This window comes from Nyctereutes procyonoides, unplaced genomic scaffold (assembly GCF_905146905.1).
Source record: "Nyctereutes procyonoides isolate TBG_1078 unplaced genomic scaffold, NYPRO_anot_genome, whole genome shotgun sequence".
NCBI classification, from domain to species: domain Eukaryota; kingdom Metazoa; phylum Chordata; class Mammalia; order Carnivora; family Canidae; genus Nyctereutes; species Nyctereutes procyonoides.
In genome coordinates, this window is record NW_026575033.1 from 14764484 (window position 1) to 14790749 (window position 26266).

General features: G+C 33.4%; 1 protein-coding gene across 2 annotated transcripts in view; it reads left to right on the forward strand.

Moving 5' to 3' along the window:
- Window positions 1–26266, forward strand: part of NBEA (neurobeachin) — a 672481-nt gene that overhangs the window by 149530 nt on the left and 496685 nt on the right. For both annotated transcript variants that reach the window (XM_055317362.1, XM_055317363.1), the window contains exons 12-17: window positions 2183–2335; window positions 3485–3653; window positions 7509–7588; window positions 8294–8356; window positions 8447–8544; window positions 12605–12697. In XM_055317362.1, coding sequence (XP_055173337.1) covers window positions 2183–2335; window positions 3485–3653; window positions 7509–7588; window positions 8294–8356; window positions 8447–8544; window positions 12605–12697 — 656 coding nt within the window. The remainder of the gene's footprint in view (window positions 1–2182; window positions 2336–3484; window positions 3654–7508; window positions 7589–8293; window positions 8357–8446; window positions 8545–12604; window positions 12698–26266) is intronic.

A 26266-nucleotide genomic window follows, 5' to 3' on the forward strand; every position in this document is an offset into this window, starting at 1 on the left:
GAGGGAAGAAGTAATACAGTAAAGGTAACATGCTGTTGAAGGGAACTTTCATTTTCTGCCTGGCAGGATTTCTGAATAGGCCAATAAAAAAACCCCACACATTTAGAAAGATATTTCCTAAAGATCAATTTTAGAATAAAAACTATTAACTGAGTACTATGAAAAAAAAAAAACTGACATTTTTTTTTTTTTTTAGTAATGTGGATGGAAGGCTTCATGTGATACTTCCAGCATGTCTTTTTTATAACAGAGCAAAGTTAAAAACTTGTTTCCAAATTATGAATTTTTTCGTCAAATGAATATGTTCATAATGGCCAATCTGATTTTATATTGCTTTAGTGTTCTTTATAAACACATGACAATTTTATAGGATAAAATCTGATCTCTGAAAATGTTTATCTAGGAAGAGGATGTGACTGCTCTATTTCATAGTTTTAAGCATAAAAGTGGAATTTACCAGATGATGTTCTCAGAATCATTATTACTGGATAAAAATATATGATAAGCTGTGTGAAATTATAGCTACTGAAGGAGGGGCTAAAGCTTTATATAACCATTGATCTCTTGTTTTAATTTTATTCACCTATCTATGAATAAAATGTTTTAGAATTTAAAAGTATTCTTTCTATAAAAGTTTCTTTAAAGTGAGCTTTGGTTTTTCTCTTTCCTTAAAGATTAATTTGCTTTGTCTCCCATTTCCCCCACCTTAATAATTATACTACTTGTTAGGATCATTTTTTCCAGTTTTTAATGAAATTTTCACATAAAGTTATATTCCTAGGCTTGGTTTGAATTTTGTAGGACTCTTGCTTATCTACTAGCCACTGGTGTTTCGTCAAACATAACAAGCGTATTAATTAAAAAAATCATTGCGAGCCTTATATACTTCAAAGTAATTAATAGCCACCTATTCAGTAAAACCGTTTCTTAATCACCCTTTTACAAATTTGTTATCCACTCTGTTTTTTTATGCACTAATATTTAATTTGTTATATATTTTACTTTTTTATGTTATTGTATATCCCTGTCTACTACTCCTTTAGAATTTAAGTTCTGTGAGGCAAGGCTTTTTCAGTTTTGTTAACTGTTCTTTCTACAGTGCCAAGGAGAGTCAAATTTGATAATGTATTTATATTTAACCTTGTATATCCAAAATCTTACCACTTCAACATATACTCAATTTAAAAATTATAAAAGATATTTTGCATTATTTTTTATTTCATATCTTCAAAATCCAGTGTATACATACTTATAACACTTACCACCTAGGCCTAGCCACATTTCAGGTGCTCAGAAGCAACACATGACTAGTGGCTACTAACTATATTGAACAATGCAGCTTTAAATTCTCGGATGAATTTTGGAAGGTCTGTCATTTATCTAAATACATTGGTAGTAGGCTATGTATTGGTGATGGCAGTTGAACATCTTGATGGGAGTGAGTGTTTAGCATTGAGATATTGTTATATAAAGCTGTGGAAATGTAAAATATCATCTAGGGTGAGCGATTTTATGGAAAAAAGAAGCCATATAAATAAATTTTAGCAGTTTCCATCTTTTAAGCAAAGGGCACTGCGAATAATCTGAAGGTCATGAAGCCGAAGGAGGGTGAGATTTGTTTCTCATATACCATGGTAGGTTGAAGGTCTTTGCTGAATAAGGTGCATTGTATTTGTCCATGTGCAACTCATTTGTGGTTCAGTGGAATGGTGGAATAAATTTATTTGCTCATTGGTTTGGATCTCATGAAAGCACTTCTCTTTCCTGGTATCGTGTGTCTGTGCGTGTGCCTGCATGTGTTTGTGAAATTGTGGTAATTTTATTTCATTTTAATTTCCTTTGAGATCTCTTCTGTAGTTAATTTATACAAAAATGGGTTGAAACCATTTTTTTTTGTAAGTTATATTTCTTCAGTTTGCATTGATAGTGGCATTATTTAACCTGTTCTGGAAAGGGCTTCAGATAACAAACTGTCACTCAGAAAATTATCTTAAAATAGTATGTTCCTGAATATAATTAAATTTTGAATAGCAAAGGGAATATATGATTTTATATTTTATTTAAATTTTTAGGGATGGCATATGAAAAATTCAGTCAGCGATCTTAAAATTTGATATTCTGGATATTTTTAGCTTGAAAATCTTTTCTTTTCTTTCTTTCTTTCTTTTTTTTTTTTTTAAAGTCATCAAGAGTTCATATAACTAGAGCTGTCCTGGAGCAATTTTTATCCTTTGCAAAATACCTTGATGGTTTATCTCATGGAGCACCTTTGTTAAAGCAGCTTTGTGATCACATTTTATTTAACCCAGCCATTTGGATACATACACCTGCAAAGGTATAAATTTCATTCTAACTCATTTTAGTGTAATGTTAATAAATTATAGCTATGGATCTACACTGTGCAGTAGAAAGCATTTGGATTTTTTTTTAGCTTATTTTATAGTCAACCTGAAGCAGTTGTATTACATAGAATCAGCAATCAAAATATTAAATATGTAAGTATTAAAATAAATGAAACTGTAATTTAAACTTGAAATAATAACTACATTATGAAATTAGTAGTTATGATTCATATCTGATTCAAGAAAGAATCTGGTACACTGATTATTAAGACTAAGAAGAGAAATAATAACTAATTACATAATGATAATTCAGTCATTGTGACTGGAATATGACTTGTATTGTGAATATGCAGTTTATATCATGATTGTAAATATTATTTGTTTAAAAATAAATATATACATTGTTTTTTAGATGTCAACATAAAATTTTTATTATTTTGCATACCTAAAATTAGTCCTGTTACATTCTAGTGGAAATCAGTAATGAGGGACAGGCTTCATGAATATGAGCTACTTTTTACAGTTTTCAAATTTTCCATATAACTTTGGTTCATTAATATAAGATCTGATATTTATTATTGTTTAGTATGTTGTCGTGCTAAACTCAAACTTTAAGTTTATTCACTTTTTAAACAAGATGTTTCACTTGTTTGACTTGTTCCTCTCTATATACATGGTTAGATACTGATACTTTGACAGTGAGTTAAGAAAATTTGGAATTATATAAACTTTTAGGTTATATGACTATGTATATCTTTTCCAAATATGATGTAACTGACTCAAGTTAGTACTGTTCCTTTGAGCTACTGAAATGTACTTTGATTAAGGGCTTTAGACTAGCTAACTTTTTAAATAATTTAATCTTTGTTTCAGGTACTGTTGATAGATTAATTCACTTAAATGATTTCACTGTTAATAGCTACATATTGCCTTTATTAAAATAAGTTTTATTAGAATATGTTGGCTACAGATTGTTTTCTTTTAAAAATATAAATAATATTTAATAAATAGTTATTTTTAACCTCATAATAAATGGTTCTTTCTTGGCCTTTACTAATTTGCATTTAAATTAGAATGTATATAATATAAACACTTGAGGCATTTTAAATTTATTTTAATGCTCTGTTAATATTCTGTATTAGGTTCAGCTTTCCCTATACACTTACTTGTCTGCTGAATTTATTGGAACTGCTACCATTTATACCACCATACGCAGAGTAGGAACAGTATTACAGCTAATGCACACATTGAAATATTACTACTGGGTCATTAATCCTGCTGACAGTAGTGGCATTACTCCTAAAGGATTAGGTAAGTACAACACTACCACTGCATTCATTGTACTATTACTGTTCTATGTCCTGAGAACTATTATAGGCAACTTGTTATAGGCAACTTTGTTATAGGCAAAGGTGCATGCTTATAGAAATACCACCAAACTGTTGTCTTTTCTTATATAGTAGCCTTGAATATTGAGAATTTTTTGTGATAGAGAAATTTATACTTTTACAATATAAAGTATCGTTGGAATAAATGCAGGTAAAAAATAATATTCTACCTTTTAGTCTGTATGCTTGTTGTGACTCAGGAAAATATATTCATAATATTAAAATCCGATGAAATTGATCATGACCAGTGTATTCTATTATAGTTGTTTCAACACTTTGAGATTGTTCCCTTTCTTTATATTATTTCCCCAGACTTCACCTTTTATTTTAAGTATAGAAGAAACTAATGTAATTCTTCATTGTGTTGTTTAAAAAAATATTGCCAGAATGCCTGGGTGGCTCAGTGGATTGAGTGTCAGACTCTGGTTTCAGCTCAGGTTGTGGTCTTGGGGTCCTGAGATTGGGCCCCATCTCTGGCTCCCTGCTCAATGCAGAATCTGCTTGGGATTCTCTCCTCCCTGTGTCCCTCTCCCAGCTTGTGGTGTATGTGCGCTCTCTCTCTAGAATAAGATGAGTAAAATCTTAAGATACACATATATACATATATGTATATATACATACATATATTAGGAAAGTTGGCTATATATATAATTATATAAATAAAAATTCATACTTACTCATCATAGAAAATAAAATGATATTAACCCATCCCCAGGAATATAAGTTTGGTGTGTGTTCTTCCACTGTTTTTCATTGCGTTAAATGTGTGGAATATTTAAACTCTTTACAGAGTTAAGATTTCCATTATTCTTTTTCCTGTTTTATTGTTGATTCTACATAATAATCTAAAGGAATGTACCATTTACATGTTTCTAAAATTTTGATTCTAAAAATAATGCAGTGATCTATTCCTTTGTATATAATTATTTACTTCCATTATTGATTTAAAATTACTGAGAGTAATTACTGTGTAGTATGTTAGAATGCTTTTCTCAGCATGCTAAAAGTAGCATTGAAAATTATTGTTTTATAAAAATCTTGTTAATAAGGGAAAACAACATTTTGCTATTTTGTATTCATTAGCTTATGTTATGTCATTTATTGATAGGACTTTAGAAATTGTGTTATTTGCAATATGGTGTATTATTCTGTCTTTTATGGCTTTTTTCTGTTGCTTTTAGTCTTGATAATGCCTAAATTACTGAATGTTCACCCTGAGTTTGAATGTACATTAGCATCCTGTTAATTTTATTTAATCATTTATATGTAATGTAATTATATATGCATGGGCATGTTTACACATACACATCTGGCTGTATCTATATATAACTGTGTTGTCAGTATCACTGTTATTTTGTAGGCTAGGAAACAAAGTTGGTACAAAGTAACAGAACTAAAATTTGAATCATGTCTGTGTGAGTCAGAGCCCTTCCCACACACAACACTCTGATAGTTTTCTCTACCCCAGACACATCATATATTCATATATATTCATTTCTGCTTCACGAAACTAATTTCTAATTTACAGAAAGTTGCAAGAGTTACACAAAGAATTATCATAAACCTCAGCATGTTTTCCAATGTTTTATATTTTACCAAAGACTTTTTCATTCTCCATTTTTGTGTAAATATCATACATACACATACATGCACAAATTTTTTTGAATCAATAGAGAATAAATTGTAGATATAATACCTTATTACCTTAAATATTTTACTATTTATTTCCTAAATGGCATAATCTTAAATAACCAAGGGCAACCATTGAAATCAGGTATTATATATATATATATATATATATATATATATATATATATATATATATAACACTGTATTGTGTTATCTACTCCAAATATTGGATATAAATTTCACCAACTTTTACAATAATATTCTTTCCAGAAAAGAAGGTCTTTCTTTTTCTATGAATCCCAGTAGAGGATCATATATTGTATTTAGTTGTCTTATCACTTCAATACTCTTCAATATAGTATAGTTTAAGTATTTCTTTGTCTTCCATTACCTTGATATTTTTGGAGAATACAAATTACTGTTTAGAGTGTCCCTTAATTTGGAATTTCTTGATATTTGCTAATGATGAGCCAGGTTTTTCATTTTTGGCTGGAATCACATAGAAATCATACCGGTTCTGTCACATTGTGTTATTCAAGAGGCACATGACATTGAGTTGTCTTACTCCTGGAGATGTTGACTTTGATCATTTGATTAATATGGTGTCTGGTTGTGTAAAATTACTTCTTTCTCTTTTGGAATAATATTTGATGGCGAAATACATTGACACTATGAAAATATGTAAATTTCTTCAACAAATTTCTTACTGGTTTTAGTTCATAGGTAGCTCTTGTCAATATTGACCTTTACTATGATTGATACTAAATGACAATTTCTAAGACATTTATTAGATTGAATTCTATTATTAGAAAGAACTTGTTTTTTCTATTCCATTTATTTTTGTGTTCATTTTATATTAGCATAAATTCCATAGATTTCTATTTTATTCTGAGTATTATATCCATACCTGACACATTGTCTCTGCAAAGGGCCATACAATATTTTAGGCTTAGAGAGCCTTAAGGGCTCTGTTGCAAGTAGTCAACCCTGCCAATATGTTGCAAAAACAACCATAGACAGTATGTAAATGCATAGATATATTTGTTTCAGTGAAACATGAAAAATGTTTAGGTTTAATAGATTTAGCCCAGAGACTATTCCCTGGGTTGTGTCATTATTTATTTGATGTTAAAATTGTCCAGATTTGGCTTGAGATCTCACATGAGATCTTGAGTCTTTATAACAAATGTTCATAATTTTTTAGTACTTGCTCTCTGCTACAAGATGTCTGTGATTTATTTTATACTTAACCATTCCTGGAATCAACCATTTCTCCAAAGAGCCCTGGTTTGTTTTTGATGGATGTGGTTTTTAGAAACCAAGATTTGGGTGTTGGGTGTTCTTATTGTGCTTAATGCTCTTTGAATGGCTTTGCTTCTAGGCATTCTTCATGCATCTAAGAAATACCTCCCTTTCCAATTTGAAACCACATGGTTCAATGTAGCTTCAAGCTTTTAGAGCTTTCTTCCATCAACAGTGAAAAATCTGCTTACATGATCTTTAATATATTTCTATATTTGCTTATTCTACTTTATAAAACAGTGTTCTTACATGTGCACCATCACCTTCTCAGCTTTGATGTTGCCAGTCAGCCCTGCCTGGGCAGCAGAGGCCAATGAAACAGGAGATGCTGGCAGAGCCAAGGAGGCAACTAAGTCTGGCAGGGCCTTCAAGGTCAGGGTGAAAAGACTGCAGGGGCCAGCAGGGTGGTCAGCAGCAAAGAAACGATCAGGGCTTGGAGGGTGACCAGGACCAGCCAGAATTAGAGGTTAAGAGATTTGGATTTGGAGGGAAAAGTGTACCTAATAAATCAATAAAAGTAGGAGAAATTATTTATGTAAACACTTGATGATTATACACGTATGAATGGATAGTAAGATATTATAATTTTTTTAGAATTATAATTTTTTTAAAAGTAATTCTTTCCCCCAAATCTGGCATTTAGTGAATAATTTGAAATTGCCAAAATCTGAAAATTAATGTTTGAATCCTCTGATAGAATTGAAATTATATAATACTAACAATATGATCATAAAATAAATACAATTTTTAAAGAATTTCATAGTATTCCCACCTAACTGCATCAAGCTTATTTAATATAATGAGTTTTCTCCCCCTTTTCTTCTTTTTGTTTTCTGTTTTATTCTAGATGGTCCCCGGCCATCACAAAAAGAAATTATATCGCTCCGAGCATTTATGCTACTTTTTCTCAAACAGCTCATACTAAAGGTAAAACAATTTTATATAATTTAGAATTACAATATATTAGGTGAAGAATTTTTGGCATTATTTAAAATCAGTATTGTAAAGTTAGAAGTAACTATCTTTAACTTTTGAATAGCTTTTCAAATCCTTAAAGTAAATCTTTAACTGTTGTTAAACTTCACTTTTTGTTAATCCTCTTTGAGATCATGTATTTTAAGGGATATAGGAAATGGACAAGGAACATATGCATAAGAAATGCATATAAAGTTTTAATTCCAGGAAATGGTCTATGTGCCTATTTGAGAAGACTTACATTATGTATTTTATCACAGTAGGATTTTTAAAAGATTAAGATAAAGAAAAATGGTAAATAAAGGTAAAACATACTGTAATTCTATATACTAATTCTATAAAGTTTTGCATTCTTTAAGAATAAATGGCTAGAAAATAGCAATATGAATACAGTTAGATTATCAAAATATACTAACTTTCAATAGTGGTGGTCAATTAAATATTAGCAACTTTAAAGGACTAGATGCAGTTTTCCAAATATTTACTTCTTTAAAAGTGAAAATATACAGTCTATGAACTATGATGAAATATTTAAGGATTTTATTAAAACATCACTACTTTTACATTGTTCTTATTTACTTTTAAAATGATCGTTTTGATGCCTGCCTGTAAAGTTTTAACTTGAGATTTAAATAATTTATATTTTTTAAAAATTAGGATCGAGGGGTCAAAGAAGATGAACTTCAGAGTATATTAAATTACCTACTTACCATGCATGAGGTAGGATGGTCTGGATCTTCTATTTTAATTGTTTTATGCAAAGCACTAAAAATATTAACTAAACAAATATTGGTAATCCTTATTATACAGGATGAAAATATTCATGATGTGTTACAGTTACTAGTGGCTTTGATGTCAGAACACCCAGCCTCAATGATACCAGCATTTGATCAAAGAAATGGAATAAGGTATGATTATAATATTTAGTATTACTAGTAGAATTTAATTGAGTACAGTTGTGCTTTCTAGAATAACTCCTAGAAACTTTTGAATAAATACAGCAAAATCTTATACACAAGAAGGGAATAAATGGAGAAGCTAATATTAATCTTCTAATATTCAAGGCAGCCCAAGTGCCACCTTTGGCCCAGGGTGTGATCCTGGAGACCCAGAATTGAGTGGAGCCTGCTTCTCCCTCTGCCTGTCTCTGTCTCTCTGTCTCTCTCTGTCTCTCTCTCATGAATAAATAAAATCTTTACAAAAAAGTCTAATATTTAAATTTATGAAGTATATAAATAATGTGTCTTGGTCTCAAGAAGAGTAATTAAATTGTTGATACTATAGTAAAGACATTTCAAGTAGTGTGAAGAACAATTTTTTTTTGTGATAAGACAAGAGAGCATTGTATATTTCAGCAAAAGAGAGCAGAAGAAAATTTTATGAATTTTAGGCTCAAGAACTAGATAGTGAAGGTCCACAAGAAGTTGAGATTTTATTCTGTTGGTAATGAAATAAAGTATTTTGAATGATACTGATTTGCTCAGATTTCCATTTTATTAGATTTACAGTCAGCAGTGGTGGGAAAATGAACTGAAGAAGGATAAAGTTGAGGTAGCACAATAAGTAGAGAGATTATTTTATTCATCAGTATTAGGGATGATGAGTTAGGACAGTAGCAACACAATTAGAACAAGAGGATAAAATGAAAAGTTTGAAGACTAACTTTAGTTAGAATGATGTAAGTAATTAAGTAGGTAAGTGAAAAATAGTCCTTGTTAGTAATCTTATGAACTTCAACCTATAACTTAGCCCCTTAGGGATTCTCCTTTTGTATTTTTCTGAAGTCTGAATTACTGGAATGAAGAGAAAGAGGAATTCTAAGTTATGTTATGTGCAAGTCAATGAACTTCCACCGGTTATAAAAGAATTTGGAAATAATATACCTGCCGACGGGTTTTATTAGTGCTGCCTTTAAGTGGCCATTTATATAAACAAATGACAATTCTCTAGATTTGAAGGACTCCTTTTCAGATAAGAGAAGCGATTACATCATTTTTATTAGATGTCCTATTTTAGTTATCACTGTGACCTCTGAGTTTACAATCCATGAAGTTGCTACTTTAGTTGCAGATTTAATTATTAAGACCTACAAATATTTTCTTACTGTGAGATGAAACTATATGAAATTGCTGATACTTAACTGTTCACTAAATAATGTTAGTTTCATATGGTTCAACCTAATCGTATAATACAGTAATACTTATTCTTCTTAAATTATATTATTATATTTAGCTGAACAATTAGTATCCTTAACCTTAGATCTTTGTATCTCCTGTATTTATTATATTAACTCATAAGTTAAGTGAATAAATTCAAAATATCCTCATCATCCTTGTGGATGGAACCAGCCTTAGATTGGTTAATAAGAAATTCAGATATAAAATTCTGCATTTCTTTGACACAGTGAAAATACAACCTTACAAAGGAGAATGGTATTTGGTTAGCTCTTTAGGGTACTGAAATAGTAATTTAAATGTATAATATCAATGGAATGATTAGATACAATGATACCAAGGAGGCAATTGGTAATGATTGACACCTGCCAAACATATCCTACTTCTACCAGTGTGTTAAAAACAATAACAGAGATGGAAGATTTTCTACTTCAGTTTTTCCATTTCAAAAAATGTGGAGAATATAGGCTTTGACTAAAGATATAGAAAAAATAAGCTTATTAGAACACCTAAAGATATTTAAGGATAACAGTTATATATAAAATATTTTCTTGGGAAAATTCTGATTAATTGTAATTTATACACACAAAGAATGAACTTAATTCTGATGACATTTTAACTGGTTTTAAGAAAGATCATGTGATAACAACAACGTTGAACTGAGCAGCTAAAAATGTGATATTTTTATATCTGAGAATGAAGAAAAGAGTAAGTACTGTCTCAAGTAATTTAGATCATTTGCTGGCTTAATGTAGTAAGCTCAAACAGATGAATTAGGATTCACCTATCTTATTATATTACAGATAAACATTCATTAACTGATTTGTCAGTTAATTTTGCATTCATACTGTATTGCTATCCTGTGTTCATATCTTACTTTGTTCAGGAACATTTGTCTAGTTGTAAAGAAAATCCTATGTCATGTAGAGGAGTGATGGCCCTAGATGTTTTCATGTTTCAGTTGTTAATCATAATTTCTGTTAGCCCTGGGTGGGTTTTATACTCCTTATCCCTACAATTTAAAGTTATTTCCAGAAAATAGAGATTCTGTGGGAGTTTCTGATTGCATATCTGAGTATAGTCCCATTTTTAGGCTGTGAACTTTTACTTTGGTTCTCAGGATTATTTTTGCTGTTGAATATTCTTTCTATGATTTCCTGAATATTTTTTCTTATATATATAGCTTTCCTATTCTCATACCTGTTTTTTTTTTTTATTACTGATCTTGGTCCATAAAAATTCTGAAAATAGGTTTCAATGTAGATACATAATTATTTAGGAATTTGAGCCTTTTGGAAAAAAATCATCTTCTAAAGGAATAGCTCTAGTGTTTACCTCAGTCTATTCTTCAGTTGAGTAACACACAAATAAGCAATATCAACAATATAGCATTTTCTTTTTTAATAGCATATACCACTGATAAACATAAAACAGATGTCAGTAGCTTTAAGTTATTTGTTCCCTTTAGTTAATATCACTGAAATGATATAAAAATTATACTTGTATCTTCCAATACCAACCTTTTTGTTGATTCTAGATTACTTCTTCTTAAAAACATAAAATGATGCTTTATTTTTTAAAAAGAATTTAGTACAGTAAAGCACATCCTAATTTTATAGTCACCCCTATCACCTTCAGAGAACTATCTTGGGTTCTAGAATTAGTTGCAAAGAATATAGTTGTTATTGTCCTTTACTACCTTATCGAAAAAAATACTTCTGTATTTTGAAAAAGACACAAGATAAAAAATTTTAAATATTTATGAAAATTATAATGGATATAGCCTTGTTCTTATATTTAAAATGACTATATATGTTAGGTTAGATTATGTGTTAGTAGAGACTTTTTTTGCTCCAAGTAACAGGAACACTTCTAAAACCTATTTAAGTAAAAACAGAATAATATGTTTGTTATAGAAATCTTGTTAGGGTAAGAACAAGGAATTGGAAAGCTATAAGGAAAAACTTTACTTTCTCTGCTACTTCCTATGTGGTTGCTTTATTCTACCTTTTGTGTATAGAGTCATCTTTATAAACAAAATAAGACTACCTTATAGTTTCTGTTTTAAATAATTTTCTTATTCAACAGCCCAAAAGCCCAACTACTCCAAATGCTCAGAAAAAGAAATAATTGGGCAAATATCTATTCCATGGTCCAATTAGCTATAAACAAGAAAAAAAGGTCATCAGGGGGATCCCTGGGTGGCTCAGGGGGTTTAGCGCCAGCCTTCGGCCTAGGGGGTGATCCTGGAGTCTCTGGATCAAGTTCCAGGTCAGGCTCCCTGCATGGAGCCTGCTTCTCTCTCTGCCTGTATGTCTGCCTCTCTCTCTCTCTGTGTCTCCCTGCATGGAACCTGCTTCTCTCTCTGCCTGTGTCTATGCCTCTCTCTCTGCTTCTCTCTCTGTGTCTCTCATGAATAAATAAATAAAATCTTTAAATAAATTAATTAATAAATTCTTTAGAAAAAGGTCATCAAGTAAAAATGTCAGGGGCAGTTTTAATAGAAGGGGAAATACAGCCTAACTAAGCATGTATCTTAAAATATATATTTTTTCAATGTACATGGAAGGCAATAGTTATGAGCAACGGATCGCTTTGAACTTTTGAATATTTATTTGAAGGCCACATAAAAGAAATATTAGTAAAATGTAATAATTTTCCGGTTTCCAAAGAATTTAAAATCCTGAGAGGTACTTTATATTTTTTATTTTTATAATTCATTGTAAAGTATATAGATCTTATAATCTTAATATTTGTAAGTGCTTAAGAGGTCATTTATTTTTGTATTTTTTAGAGTAATCTACAAATTATTGGCTTCTAAAAGTGAAAGTATTTGGGTTCAAGCTCTGAAGGTTCTGGGATACTTTCTGAAGCACTTAGGTCACAAGTAAGTTGACTTTTTTCATAATTAATTGTGGAAATATCTGTTGAAATTGTATTTTTAGTAGTTTTGTATCTAGTGGAACATGGAATTTGACTTGAATAATCTTACAGCAGAAAATAATAGCTTCCTGTTGTAAAAATTGTAAAATAGTTTTATAAAAGAAAGTTTTTTAAATAATAGATTATAGAACAAATTATCAATTTAAGTAATATAGTTTATTTTTATTTGCTGAAAGAAAATATTGTTCATTTTAAGGATATAATAAAATATTTCATCAAATAAAACAAAACACTGATGGATATGATTTAAATTCCTGACAGAGAATACTGTATTATGAGAACTGCTCTTCTGCTTACATGCTAAGTCAGTATTTTATTATTTATATTCTTTCTAACATTGAGGCTTATTATTTTTGTGATTTAGAGATCTTATAATATTTGTTTTTCCCCAAAGTCCAGAATTTAGATAGTTTTAAATGTCACTTGCTGTTATAATGAATCTTTTTCATATTATGTTGTCCAGTGAAAAATTATTCTTTTTAAAATTCGTTTTCTATACAAATGAGCCCAAGAAGGTATCATTTTTATTGCTAGATGGGGTTCCTCTCAGAAACCCACTGTTGCCATTTCTTTTTGTTGTTTAAATATACCAGTTGATAACATTGATGAAAACTACACAAGATCCAGATAAGACATCTCTAACTTGCTAAGTAGTTTGGAAGAGAAGATATGATTTTTATTTTGGTACCAAATCAGTAGTCAAGACAGAGAGAATAAACATATTACAAATATAGGGAGTAGTTCAACAAAACCTGGATTGTAGGAAAGAATTATGCATATATGAGGAGCCATAAATTGAATAGTTGAACAAATAGTTGATTGAACACTGCGAATGAGAAACAAATAGTTGATTGATCAAATAATTGATTGAACCCTGCGAGTGAGAAACACATTTTCTTTTAATGTTAAGAGAGAGGGACTACTCATTTAATTTTGGTTAAAAGTAAACAAAATTGGTTAGGAGAAATTAAATCGAGGATTCTATCCCTAGATGCAACCTCTTAAAAATTGTTAAGGAAAAAATATAGAAATGTGGAAAAGATAAGTATAACCAGCAAATAACACTCACTGGAAAAAATAATGTTAGAGAGTAATTATCGCGATTAGAAATTTTACTGTAAGTTTAAAAAGTAAGAAATGAATTGCTTCTGAGGAAGGACAACTACCAAGTAGAATTTCAAGAAATTGGAAGAAATGGTAGGATAATAGAAATGTTGGATCACAGACTAACAAAACTTGGGAGGAAATTTTCTATTTCTGCTGAAAAATTTTAAACAAAAATGAAATCAGAGGAAGCCTGATTTCCTCTGGGAAGGAGGAAGATAAAACTCTGTGGTAGGCATTGTAAGATACACAGAAGATACAAATGAAGACAGAGCAAATAATATGTGTGGATGGAAATAAAAGAGTTCAGGAGTATCAAAGAGAAAATGATTGATATAGAAAGCACAGAAGTTCCAACGATAAGTCCCAAGTAAGAAAAACAGAACATGGAATTAAACAAATATTTAATGCTATAAAACAGTGAAGTCACATAAGATTTTGCCATCCATAATAAAAAGTCATGCTGTGTGCCAGGGAGAATTTTCCTAGAATGGTCAGCACAAAAAGTATACTCTTGGATTTAAATGGAAGTCAAGAATTCTTTGTTCACAAGTGTGCAATACAGGGAAATTTGAGTTGGGCTTGAGACTTTTCTACAACATTTTCAATAAAGAAAACATAAAGCAACACCCATAGGATTTTGAATTTATAATTACAGAGATAATTTTGGCAAAACTATATGCTTTCAAGATATTAAAGAACTATACAAATAAGACTAACAATAATCCATATAATGGAATCTTTAAAAATCTATACAAGATGGAAGCATAACATGACATATCTCACACCACATATCTGCCATAAAAATAAATGTAAAGGTTTTTTGTAAATCACCTATTTTAAGAAAAAAAAAAACAGTTTACAGTAATAAAACCCAGATCTATATGAGAGAAACATACTAAAATAAAGTGATTTGGAAAGGCTGAAAATTAAAGGATACCTAAAGGGTTATACAGCATACATACAAATGAAAAAAGCAGGAATCATGATCTTAGTATTAGACAAAATAGAAGTCAAGCTAAAAAGCAATAAATTAACATAAAGAAGGACACATAATATTAAAGGGTGAAACTTTCATGGGAAGGAAATTACAGGAAAAATAATACAATTACCATTAATATAAAACATTAAAACAAATTTAATTCACCTATCTTGAAAAAATCCTGGGGGAAAGCAATATAAATAACAAGGTAAATCTGTTTAATATAGTTTCAAGTCTGTATCATGTTAATAAAGAAAATAACTTCAACGCCATAGAACATTTATGAAAATTTGACATAATATAGTAGACTTCAAGGAAAAAGTCTAAAATGTAAAAACAAATCAGACAAGATTCTTTTATTAACATACAGTAAAATTAGAAAATAGGAACAAAAATCAGAAACCAAAGTTTCTTCTACCTAGAAATTTAAGATTTATTAGACAATTTTTGTGTCAAAGAGAAAATGCACACAAATTGCAGATTTTTTTCAGAATTTTATTTTATTTTATTTTATTTTATTTTATTTTATTTTATTTTATTTTATTTTATTTTATTTTATTTTATTTTATTTTATTTTATTTTATTTTATTTTATTTTATTTTATTTTATTTTATTATTTATTTATGATAGTCACACACAGAGAGAGAGAGAGAGAGAGGCAGAGACACAGGCAGAGGGAGAAGCAGGCTCCATGCACCGGGAGCCCGATGTGGGATTCGACCCCGGGTCTCCAGGATCGCGCCCTGGGCCAAAGGCAGGCGCCAAACCGCTGCGCCACCCAGGGATCCCTTATTTTATTTTTTATTTTATTTTATTTTATTTTATTTTATTTTATTTTATTTTATTTTATTTTATTTTATTTTATTTATTTTATTTTATTTTATTTTATTTATTTTATTTATTTTATTATATCTTTTTATTTATTTTATTTTATTTTATTATTTTATTTTATTTTATTTATTTTTATTTTATTTTATTTTATTTTATTTTATTTTATTTTATTTTATTTTATTTTATTTTATTTTATTATTTTATTTTATTTTATTTTTTGTCATAAGTGTACTCCTTAATCCTATCCCCTACTTTGCCCATCCCCCTCACCTGACTCTCCTCTGTAAACCATCAGTTTATTTGCTATAGTTAGAATCTTAGTTTCTCTCTTTGTTTCTTTGCTTGTTTGTTTTCTATCTTAAATTCCACATGAGTGAGATCATATGGTATTTGTCTCTCTCTGACTCATTTTGCTTTGCTTATACTCTCTAGCTACATCCATGTTACTGCAAATAACAAGATTTTATTTTTATGGCTGAACAGTATTCCACTGTGTGTGTGTGTGTGTGTGTGTGTGTGTGTGTGTGTGTGTATACATCTTCTTTATCCATTCATCTGTCAGTGGACCCTTGGGCTGCTTCCATAGCTTGGCTATTGTAAATAATGCTACAATAAACAGGGGTACATGTATCACTTTGAATTAGTGTTAATGTATTTTTTAGGAAGATACCTAGCACTGCAATTCCTGAATCATAGTATAGTTCTGTTTTTAGTTTTTTGAGGAACTTCCATGCTATTTTCCACAGTGGCTGCACCAGGTTGCATTCTCATCAACAGTGCAAGAAGGTTCCGTTTTCCCCACATTCTCGCCAAGAGTTGTTTTTTGTGTTTTTGATTTTAGCCATCTTACAGGTATGAGGTGATAACCTCATTATAGCTTTGATTTTTGCATTTCTATGATAATGAGTGATATTGAACATCTTTTCATGTGTCTGCCATCTGTATGTCTTTAGAGAAAGGTCTATTTATGGTTTTTACCCATTTTAATTGGGTTATTTTCTTAGGTTGAGTTGTATCAATTCTTTATATATTTTGGATACTAACCCTTTATTGGATATGTCATTTGCAAATATCTTCTCTCATTCTGTAGGTTGCCTTTTAGTTTTATTGATTCTTTCCTTTGTTTTGCAGAAACTTTTTATTTTGACGTAGTCCCAGTAGTTTATTTTTGCTTTCATTTCCCTGGTCTCAGGAGACAGATCTAGAAAAGTGTTGCTATGGCTGATGTCAGAGAGATGATTGCCTGTGCTTTCTTTTAGGAATTTTATGGTTTCAGGTCTCACATTTAGATCTTTAATCAATTTTGATTTTGTTTTTGTGTATAGTAAAATAAAGTGGTTCCGTTTCATTCTTTAGCATGTAGCTGTCCAGTTTTTCTAGCACTGTTTATTGAAAAAGGTGTTAGTTTCCCGTTGTATACTCTATCCTCCATTATTGATTACAAAATCAATGTACAGAAATTTGTTGTTTTCCTATACACGCTAATAATGAAGCTGCAGAAAGTGAAATTAAGAAAATAATCCCATTTACAATTGCACCAAAACAATAAAATATCTAGGAATAAACTTAACCACAGAGGTGAAAGACCTGCAGTCTGAAAACTATATAACACTGATAAAAGAAATTCAAGAATATGTAAAATAATGGGAAGACATTCCATGGTCCTGAGTTGGAAGAACAGTATTGTTAAAATGTCCGGAAAAGTAGGAATTAATGATTCAGGACAGAGAAATTCATTTAAAAAGCTAATTTTTTAAAAAAGAGATTTTATTTAATCATGAGGGGCACACAGAGAGAGGCAAAGACACAGGAATAGAGAGAAGCAAGCCCCATGCGGGAGCCTGATGTGGCACTCGATCCTGGGACTCCAGGATCACACCCTGGGCCGACAGCAGATGCTCAACCATTGAGCCACCCAGGCATCCCTAATTTTTAAAAATTCATGATATAGATGGATAAAACATAATTAAGCAATTCAAGACAGGCAAAAATATGAATGTAAAAAATAAATTGTAATTTCCATAATTAATATACAAACTGAGAAAATTAAAAGAATCTTACATGATAGTTTTTGTTGCACGCGCTGCAGCAACATAATCAGGGTCCCAAGGATAAGGGGATGAGGAAAATAAAAGTAAAGAGATGGGGACAGGAGGGACACAGTGGATGATGTCCAAGCAGTGCCAGCTTTATTCAAGGTTCTACAACATTTTATAGCATGAGCAAAACAAAGCTAAGAAGGTGTTTATCTTTAGCATGTTTGTGAAACCCTCCAAAGTTCCCCTTTCTCAACATGCAAGACAGACTCACAGGTGCCAGAAGACCTTGGTAAATAGATAAGCTTGTTGCTCCAGATGTGCATACTTCAAAGGAATATTAGATATGGTAAACAGACCAGCAAGGACAGCACAGACCCTTATTTACATTTATGACCAGGTCAGAATAAGTTGTATCTATTGTGTTACGTGGGCGATCACGTATAAGTGAGCCCTGAGAACCATTGCTCAAGCCCTTTCTCAAGCGTTTACCAACTGTTAACCCTTTAGGCTCCCGAGCCTTTTGAGTGAATGAGGGACACAAGTTCGGGCCTGGTTTGGTTCAGTTACTCCAGCTAGTCTGTGGTCGCCCACAAGTTTTGCCCTAGTAGAAAAAGAGGAAAAGGATATGAATAAATGGTCAGTTCATAAAGAAGAACAGGCACAGAGTATAGACATTTGCAAAGAGCAGTCCTACTGGTAATAAGGGAAGTATAATCTGAAACTAAAGTAAGACCTCAATATATTAGTTGGTTATGAGGGGAGCAAGCATTCTCACACATTGGTAACTGGAGCATAAATTAGGGTAGTCCCATTTGAAGTGCAGTGTTAATTTTGATCAGTATCTGTCAAAATTATAAATACACCTTTTAACCCAGGAATTTATTGCTTGTACACATATGAAATGATGGCTCTTCAGAGTTATTCATTGTTTTGTTGTTTATAATTGTAAAGGTTAGGAGAAATTGTAAATTTCTATTAATAGGAGATTTGTTAAATGTATGGTTCATTCATTAAATAGAATACCATGCAGTTGTAAAACAAAACTAATAGGTTTTAGTATATTGATGTCACAAGTACATTGTTGCATGATTAAAAACATAGTATAGATGAGTATGTACAGGGTGTGATTTTGTATAAAAGGAGGATATAAGTATATAGTAATTCCTATAATATATTAAGAAACTCTAGTATCATATATAAGAAACAAGAGATTAAGAACAGTAGCTCCTAATGGGGAGTTAGTGGAAATGAAGGTGAATGTGAATCATTTTATTTTTTTAACTACGTGAATGTTAACCTATCAAAACAAATTTTCAATAACACTGTTTAGAAAAAAACATATTTAAAAATAACAAACAACTTAAAAATCTTTGATTAAATATTTTATTGATGGAGTTGGATTGAATAACATCAGTGACTAATTAGTTAAAGTGAAGAGTTCTTGATTGATGCAATCATGTAGTAAAAGGACTGAGATAACACTGAAATTGTTTACTTAACTACTTAGTTTCAAAGGGAATTAAGTCCAAATGATTTCTATTTGTATGATTATAAAATTAAGTCTAATAGTAAAATATAATATTTAAAACAAAGCATATGATACTTGATGGGGAATAGAGATAATGGTTAGTAAAATACATGTAATTCATTGCCTTTGAGTTGGACAACATAGGTTTGGATCCTGGCTTAGTCACAGATTTTCTGAATGGTATTGTAAACATTCTTGAGCCTCAGTTTTTAACCTATATAATGAATAAAACCATACTGCTTCCTCACTGAATTTTAAGGATAAATGATAAAGTAGATTTAAAATGGTTAATCAAAATATATTACAATGTGATCATTTAAAATGTTAGCAAAAAGGTAATGGGTACAATTTAACATGAAATTCTGGTAAAAATGGAATATATCTTCAGTATGATATTTATCTTAAATATAAAAGTTAAGTATGAAATACTAGAAGCATTCAGATCAGTGAGATAAGTGTTTCTACTATAATAATTACTATCAATTATTGTTCACGATTTGAAACAAATAAAGCATAATTATTGGGGAAGAGGAAATAGGTAGTATTTGTAAGGTTTGAGTATATATCTAAAAATGTAAGAAAATCATCTCTAAAACTGTTTAGAAATGAAATATCACCAAAACTCAGTGTCTCATTTGTGTATAGAGCAGTTACCTGGCAGGGAATCTGAGATTGGTTCATGGATAAAGGTAAACTGAAGTCTGGTGAGTTGTTCCCTTGTAAGGCCTAGGTTTATAATTTCTGTCAGGTGCCTGGAATACAAGTTGTTTGATCCATACACTTTATTTTTTAAAAAAGATTTTATTTATTTTTTCATGAGAGACACAGAGAGAAAGGCAGAGACCTAGGCAGAAGGAGAAGCAGGCTCCCTGCAGGGAGCTTGACGTGAGACTCAATCCCAGGACTCTGGGATCTTGACCTGAGCTAAAGGCAGACACTCATCCACTGAGTCATCCAGGTGTTCCCCAGATCTATAAACTTTAATTGTCAGCTGAACTAGAGATAGATTTGATATCTATCATTAAAATTGAGAAGCCTGTTCCAAATGATATATGCATGCAGCAACTTTCCCCCCTCAGGATGGAACTTGAATCTCCTCTCTTTGAGTGTGAGATGGACTTACTGATTTGCTTCCAAAGGATAGTAAAACCTAGCAGTTACTTTCGCTATTGAGTAAGGCTAACATCAAAAGTCATACATCATGTTGATACCATGTAGTCCTTGATATGATGTGATGGGAAATTACTTCATCTCTGTGGTATTCTTCTAAAACACATAACCCAAGTCTAGTCCAGAGAAGGTATCATACATCCCCAAATTGAGTGATATTCTACAAAATACTTGATAAGTACTCTTCAAAACTGTTGAAGGGCATGAAAAACCAGGAGTGGGAAACTGCTATAGATGAGAGGAATTTAAGGAGATAATGATGACTAAATGAGAGGTAGTATTCTGGATTGGATCCTGAACAGAAAAAGGACATTAGAGAAAACTGGTAAAATATGAATAAAAATATATAATTTAGTTAATAATATTGTACCTATTTTGACTTCTTAATTTTGACATATGTATCATGATAAGATATTAACATACGGAGAAGCTGGGTGGATAATATATGAGAACGCTCTGTACTATCTTTTTAACTTTTCTGTAAATCTTATAAATTTCCAAAATAAAAAGCTACATAAACTTGAGAAACCTGGGGTGCCTGGTTGGCTCAGTCAATTAAGCATCCAACTCTTGATTCTAGCTCAGATCATGATCTCAGGGTCATGAAATTGAGCCCTACATCAGGCTCTGCACTCACTGGGGAGTCGGCTTAGGGTTCTCTCTATCCCTCTGCCCCTCATGTCTCTAAAAAAAAAATGAGGGATCCCTGGGTGGCGCAGCGGTTTGGCGCCTGCCTTTGGCCCAGGGCGCGATCCTGGAGACCCGGGATCGAATCCCACGTCGGGCTCCCGGTGCATGGAGCCTGCTTCTCCCTCTGCCTGTGTCTCTGCCTCTCTCTCTCTCTCTCTGTGACTATCGTAAATAAAAAAAAAAAAAAAAAAAAAAAAAAAAACCTTTAAAAAAAAAAAATGAGAAACCTAACTTGGATGTATGAAGCCAAACTATTCTTACGTGGAAGTGATCTAGGAAAAAAAAAAAAAGGAAGTGATCTAATTACAGTTATTTATTTTCAAAACAGAATCTAACAATGGTTCAGAAAGATTATCAAAATGTCTAAATGGCTGTTCTATAATACAATTATGATAATATTAGCTTGGACAAATATTTAAACATGTTATTTAATGTTCACTGTGGAAAGATTCTCAACAACTATATTTGTCTGATGTCTTAACTTCAAACTTTGTAACTTCTGGGTAAATTCTCCCAAGTTATTCAGACTATAAATGGATCAACTTGCTGTCTATAATGTTGGCTATAGACCTGTTATATATTGACAGTTGTTCGATCTAATGGTTTATTTCTTTTTGGAGTAATTGAATTAGTCCAGTTTTACTGACAGAATCCGTTGTCTGTAGTGAAGTAGGTTCTGCGAGTACGAGAGTTGGAAAGAAGTTTCCTTTGTATCTATTCTCTAAGGTTTTTGGCTTTCATCAGGCAAATGTTGGTTCCTATGTGTACCTGGGGTAGCAAGAGAGAAAACAAGATAACTGATGAGGGGTTTTCTCTCCCATGGGAATGACAAGCAGCAGAAGAACTGTGTTTGAAGCCTAAGGAAAAGCAAAAAAAGCAGCAAATCTTGAGGGATCACGTTACTCTGAAAGATCTCTGCCTCTTATTCTGTCTCCTCTGCACCCCCTCCCTCTTGAATAATGTTAACATTATCTTCTATGTAAGTGACCACCAAAAGGGCAAGAGGTACCTGAAGTGATGGGATGAATCTTACCTGTCCTTGACCTTTGTGGGAGCATGGGAATATTGGAGTGCCATAATGCTGGCTCCACGACTCACAGCAAGCTAAGTTTTGTACTACAGATCAGTATACTTAAAAGGTCCTCTGCCTTACAACACCTGTGGGGATCCCATCATGTAAAAATCACAGCAGTGAGATATGACCTCAGCTGTATAAAAATGAAAAATAACAACTCATCTAAGGCCAGTAGCCAGCGACAGGAGATGAGAGAGAATCATCAAACCATATACTCACTGAAGGAGAACTAGTGGTGGAGGCTAGGGTGGAACCTTTGAATTTTATTTTTAAAAAGAACATTTGAGATTCAAGTAGATCACCACAAATGATAATCTGTCTTTTTAGCTCATAGTTTGTCTTCTAGTTAGTCCAAATTACTAGACTAGAAGTTCCCAAAGCATGGACCAAATATATAAAGCGAAAGAAAAAGTAAAGATACACAAAATAGGAGACTAGACATGAGTAATAAGAATTCTTGGAGGAGAAAAAATGAGTATAACAGGATATCCTGAAACATGTTGTAATACTAAAAATGTATAAATTTTGGAAAAAATACAACAAAAATCCTTTTAGATGTATAACTGAGCACACAAAAGTAGGTAAATTCTCATATGCCAAAAATGAAAAGCTATAGTAGAAGAAATAATCCTTAAGAAATACTATAATATTAAATAGTGCAGCTTTCAAAAGTAATCTGAATTAACTTCTGGAAATGAAAAGGTAGCAATTAGAATTAACAACTCCATGATCATGTTAAACAGATTAGATAAAATTTAAGAATTGGTGGGGTACCTGGGTGACTCACTTGGTTAGGCATCTGACTGTCAATCTCAGGGTCTTGATCTCAGGGTTGTGAGTTTGGGCCTCACATTGGGTGGAGCCTACTTAAAAAAACAACAAAATAAACTTAAGAATTGGTGAGCTGGAAGATAGAAATGAAACTATGCAGAATGTAGCAACAAGAGACAAAGATGACAAATAAGAGGTTAAGACATGAAAAAAGAATGAAAGTTTGCATAGAATAAAATACTCAGGAATAAATTCCACCAAGGAAATGAAAGATATATAAACTGAAAACTGAAAAACATTAATGAAAAAATTAAGAAATAGGTATCCAGGAGGGGGAGGGGCAAGATGGCGGAAGAGCAGGGTCCCCAAATCGCCTGTCCCCACCAAATTACCTAGGTAACCTTCAAACCATCCTGAAAATTTACGAATTCGGCCTGAGATGTAAAGAGAGACCAGCTGGAATGCTACAGTGAGAAGAGTCCGCGCTTCTATCAAGGTAGGAAGACGGGGAAAAAGAAATAAAGGAACAAAAGGCCTCCGAGGGGGAGGGGCCCCGCGAGGAGCCGGGCTGAGGCCGGGGCGAGTGTCCCCAGGACAGGAGAGCCCCGTCCCGGAGGAGCAGGAGCTGCACCAACCTTCCCGGGCGGGCGGAAAGGGGCTCGCAGGGAGTTGGAGCAGGACCCAGGAGGGCGGGGATGCCCTCGGGCTCCCGGGGACACTAACAGACACCTGCGCCCCGGGAGAGTGCGCCGAGATCCCTAAGGGCTGCAGCGCGCACGGAGGGACCGACCGGAGCAGCTCGGAGGGGCTCGGGAGCGGCTCCAGGGAGGGGGCTGCGGGGCGGGAGCGCGAATCCACCAGCGCAGGCCCCGGAGCACAGGGCGCCGGGACACAGCCCAGGATCCGGCCTCCCCCGCGACAGGCAGAGGCCGGGAGGGCCCAGGACAGCGAGGACGCTCCTGCCCCGAGCTGAGCAGATCAGCGGCCCCGCCCCGGAGCCTCCAGGCCCTGCGGACAGAGAACCGAGAGCCCGAGCCCCGTAGTTCCTGCGGAGGCTGAATCCAGGCTTCCAGAGTTGCCATAGCAACTGCGGCTGTTCCTCCTGGGGCCCCACGGGGTAAACAACCCCCGCTGAGCCCTGAAGCAGGCAGGGGCAGAGCAGCTCCCCCAAGTGCTAACACCTGAAAATCAGCACAGCAGGCCCCTCCCCCAGAAGACCAGCTGGACGGACCAGTGATACTCCCCCGTGTTCCAATACAACTTGTTTTTGGCCACTCTGCACTGAGCAAAATGACTAGAAGGAAAACCTCACCTCAAAAGAAAGAATCAGAAACAGCCCTCTCTCCCACAGAGTTACAAAATCTGGATTACACTTCAATGTCAGAAAGCCAATTCAGAAGCACTATTATACAGCTTCTGGTGGCTCTAGAAAAAAGCATTAAGGACTCACGAGACTTCATGACTACAGAATTTAGATCCAATCAGGCAGAAATTAAAAATCAATTGAATGAGATGCAATCCAAACTAGAAGTCCTAACGACGAGGGTTAACGAGGTGGAAGAACGAGTGAGTGACATAGAAGACAAGTTAATGGCAAAGAGGGAAACTGAGGAAAAAAGAGACACAATTAAAGGACCATGAAGACAGATTAAGGGAAATAAATGACAGCCTAAGGAAGAAAAACCTACGTTTAATTGGGGTTCCCGAGGGCGCCGAAAGGGACAGAGGGCCAGAATATGTATTTGAACAAATCCTAGCTGAAAACTTTCCCAATCTGGGAAGGGAAACAGGCATTCAGACCAGGAAATAGAGAGATCCCCCCCTAAAATCAATAAAAACCGTTCAACACCTCGACATTTAATAGTGAAGCTTGCAAATTCCAAAGATAAAGAGAAGATCCTTAAAGCAGCAAGAGACAAGAAGTCCCTGACTTTCATGGGGAGGAATATTAGGGTAACAGCAGACCTCTCCACTGAGACGTGGCAGGCCAGAAAGGGCTGGCAGGATATATTCAGGGTCCTAAATGAGAAGAACATGCAACCAAGAATACTTTATCCAGCAAGGCTCTCATTCAAAATGGAAGGAGAGATAAAGAGCTTCCAAGATAGGCAGGAACTGAAAGAATATGTGACCTCCAAACCAGCTCTGCAAGAAATTTTAAGGGGGACTCTTAAAACTCCCCTTTAAGAAGAAGTTCAGTGGAACAATCCACAAAAACAAGGACTAAATAGATATCATGATGACACTAAACTCATATCTGTCAATAGTAACTCTGAACGTGAACGGGCTTAATGACCCCATCAAAAGGCGCAGGGTTTCAGACTGGATAAAAAAGCAGGACCCATCTATTTGCTGTCTACAAGAGACTCATTTTAGACAGAAGGACACCTACAACCTGAAAATAAAAGGTTGGAGAACCATTTACCATTCAAATGGTTCTCAAAATATACCCTAAAAACTACAGAACACTTCTGAAAGAAATTGAGGAAGACACAAAGAGATGGAAAAATATTCCATGCTCATGGATTGGCAGAATTAATATTGTGAAAATGTCAATGTTACCCAGGGCAATTTACACGTATAATGCAATCCCTATCAAAATACCATGGACTTTCTTCAGAGACTTAGAACAAATTATTTTAAGATTTGTGTGGAATCAGAAAAGACCCCAAACAGCCAGGGGAATTTTAAAAAAGAAAACCATATCTGGGGGCATCACAATGCCAGATTTCAGGTTGTACTACAAAGCTGTGTTCATCAAGACAGTGTGGTACTGGCACAAAAACAGACATATAGATCAATGGAACAGAACAGAGAACCCAGAAGTGGACCCTGAACTTTATGGTCAACTAATATACGATAAAGGAGGAAAGACGATCCACTGGAAGAAAGACAGTCTCTTCAATAAATGGTGCTGGGAAAATTGGACATCCACATGCAGAAGAATGAAACTGGACCACTCTCTTGCACCATACACAAAGATAAACTCAAAATAGATGAAAGATCTAAATGTGAGACAAGATTCCATCAAAATCCCAGAGGAGAACTCAGGCAACACCCTTTTTGAACTTGGCCACAGTAACCGGAGAAGGACAGTGTACGTTCTCATTCATTTGGGGAATATGAATAATAGTGAAAGGGAATATAAGGGAAGGGAGAAGAAATGTGTGAGAAATATCAGAAAGGGAGACAGAACATAAAGCCTTCTAACTCTGGGAAATGAACTAGGGGTGGTGGAGGGGGAGGAGGGCGGGGGGTGGGGGTGAATGGGTGACGGGCACTGAGGGGTACACTTGACGGGATGAGCACTGGGTGTTATTCTG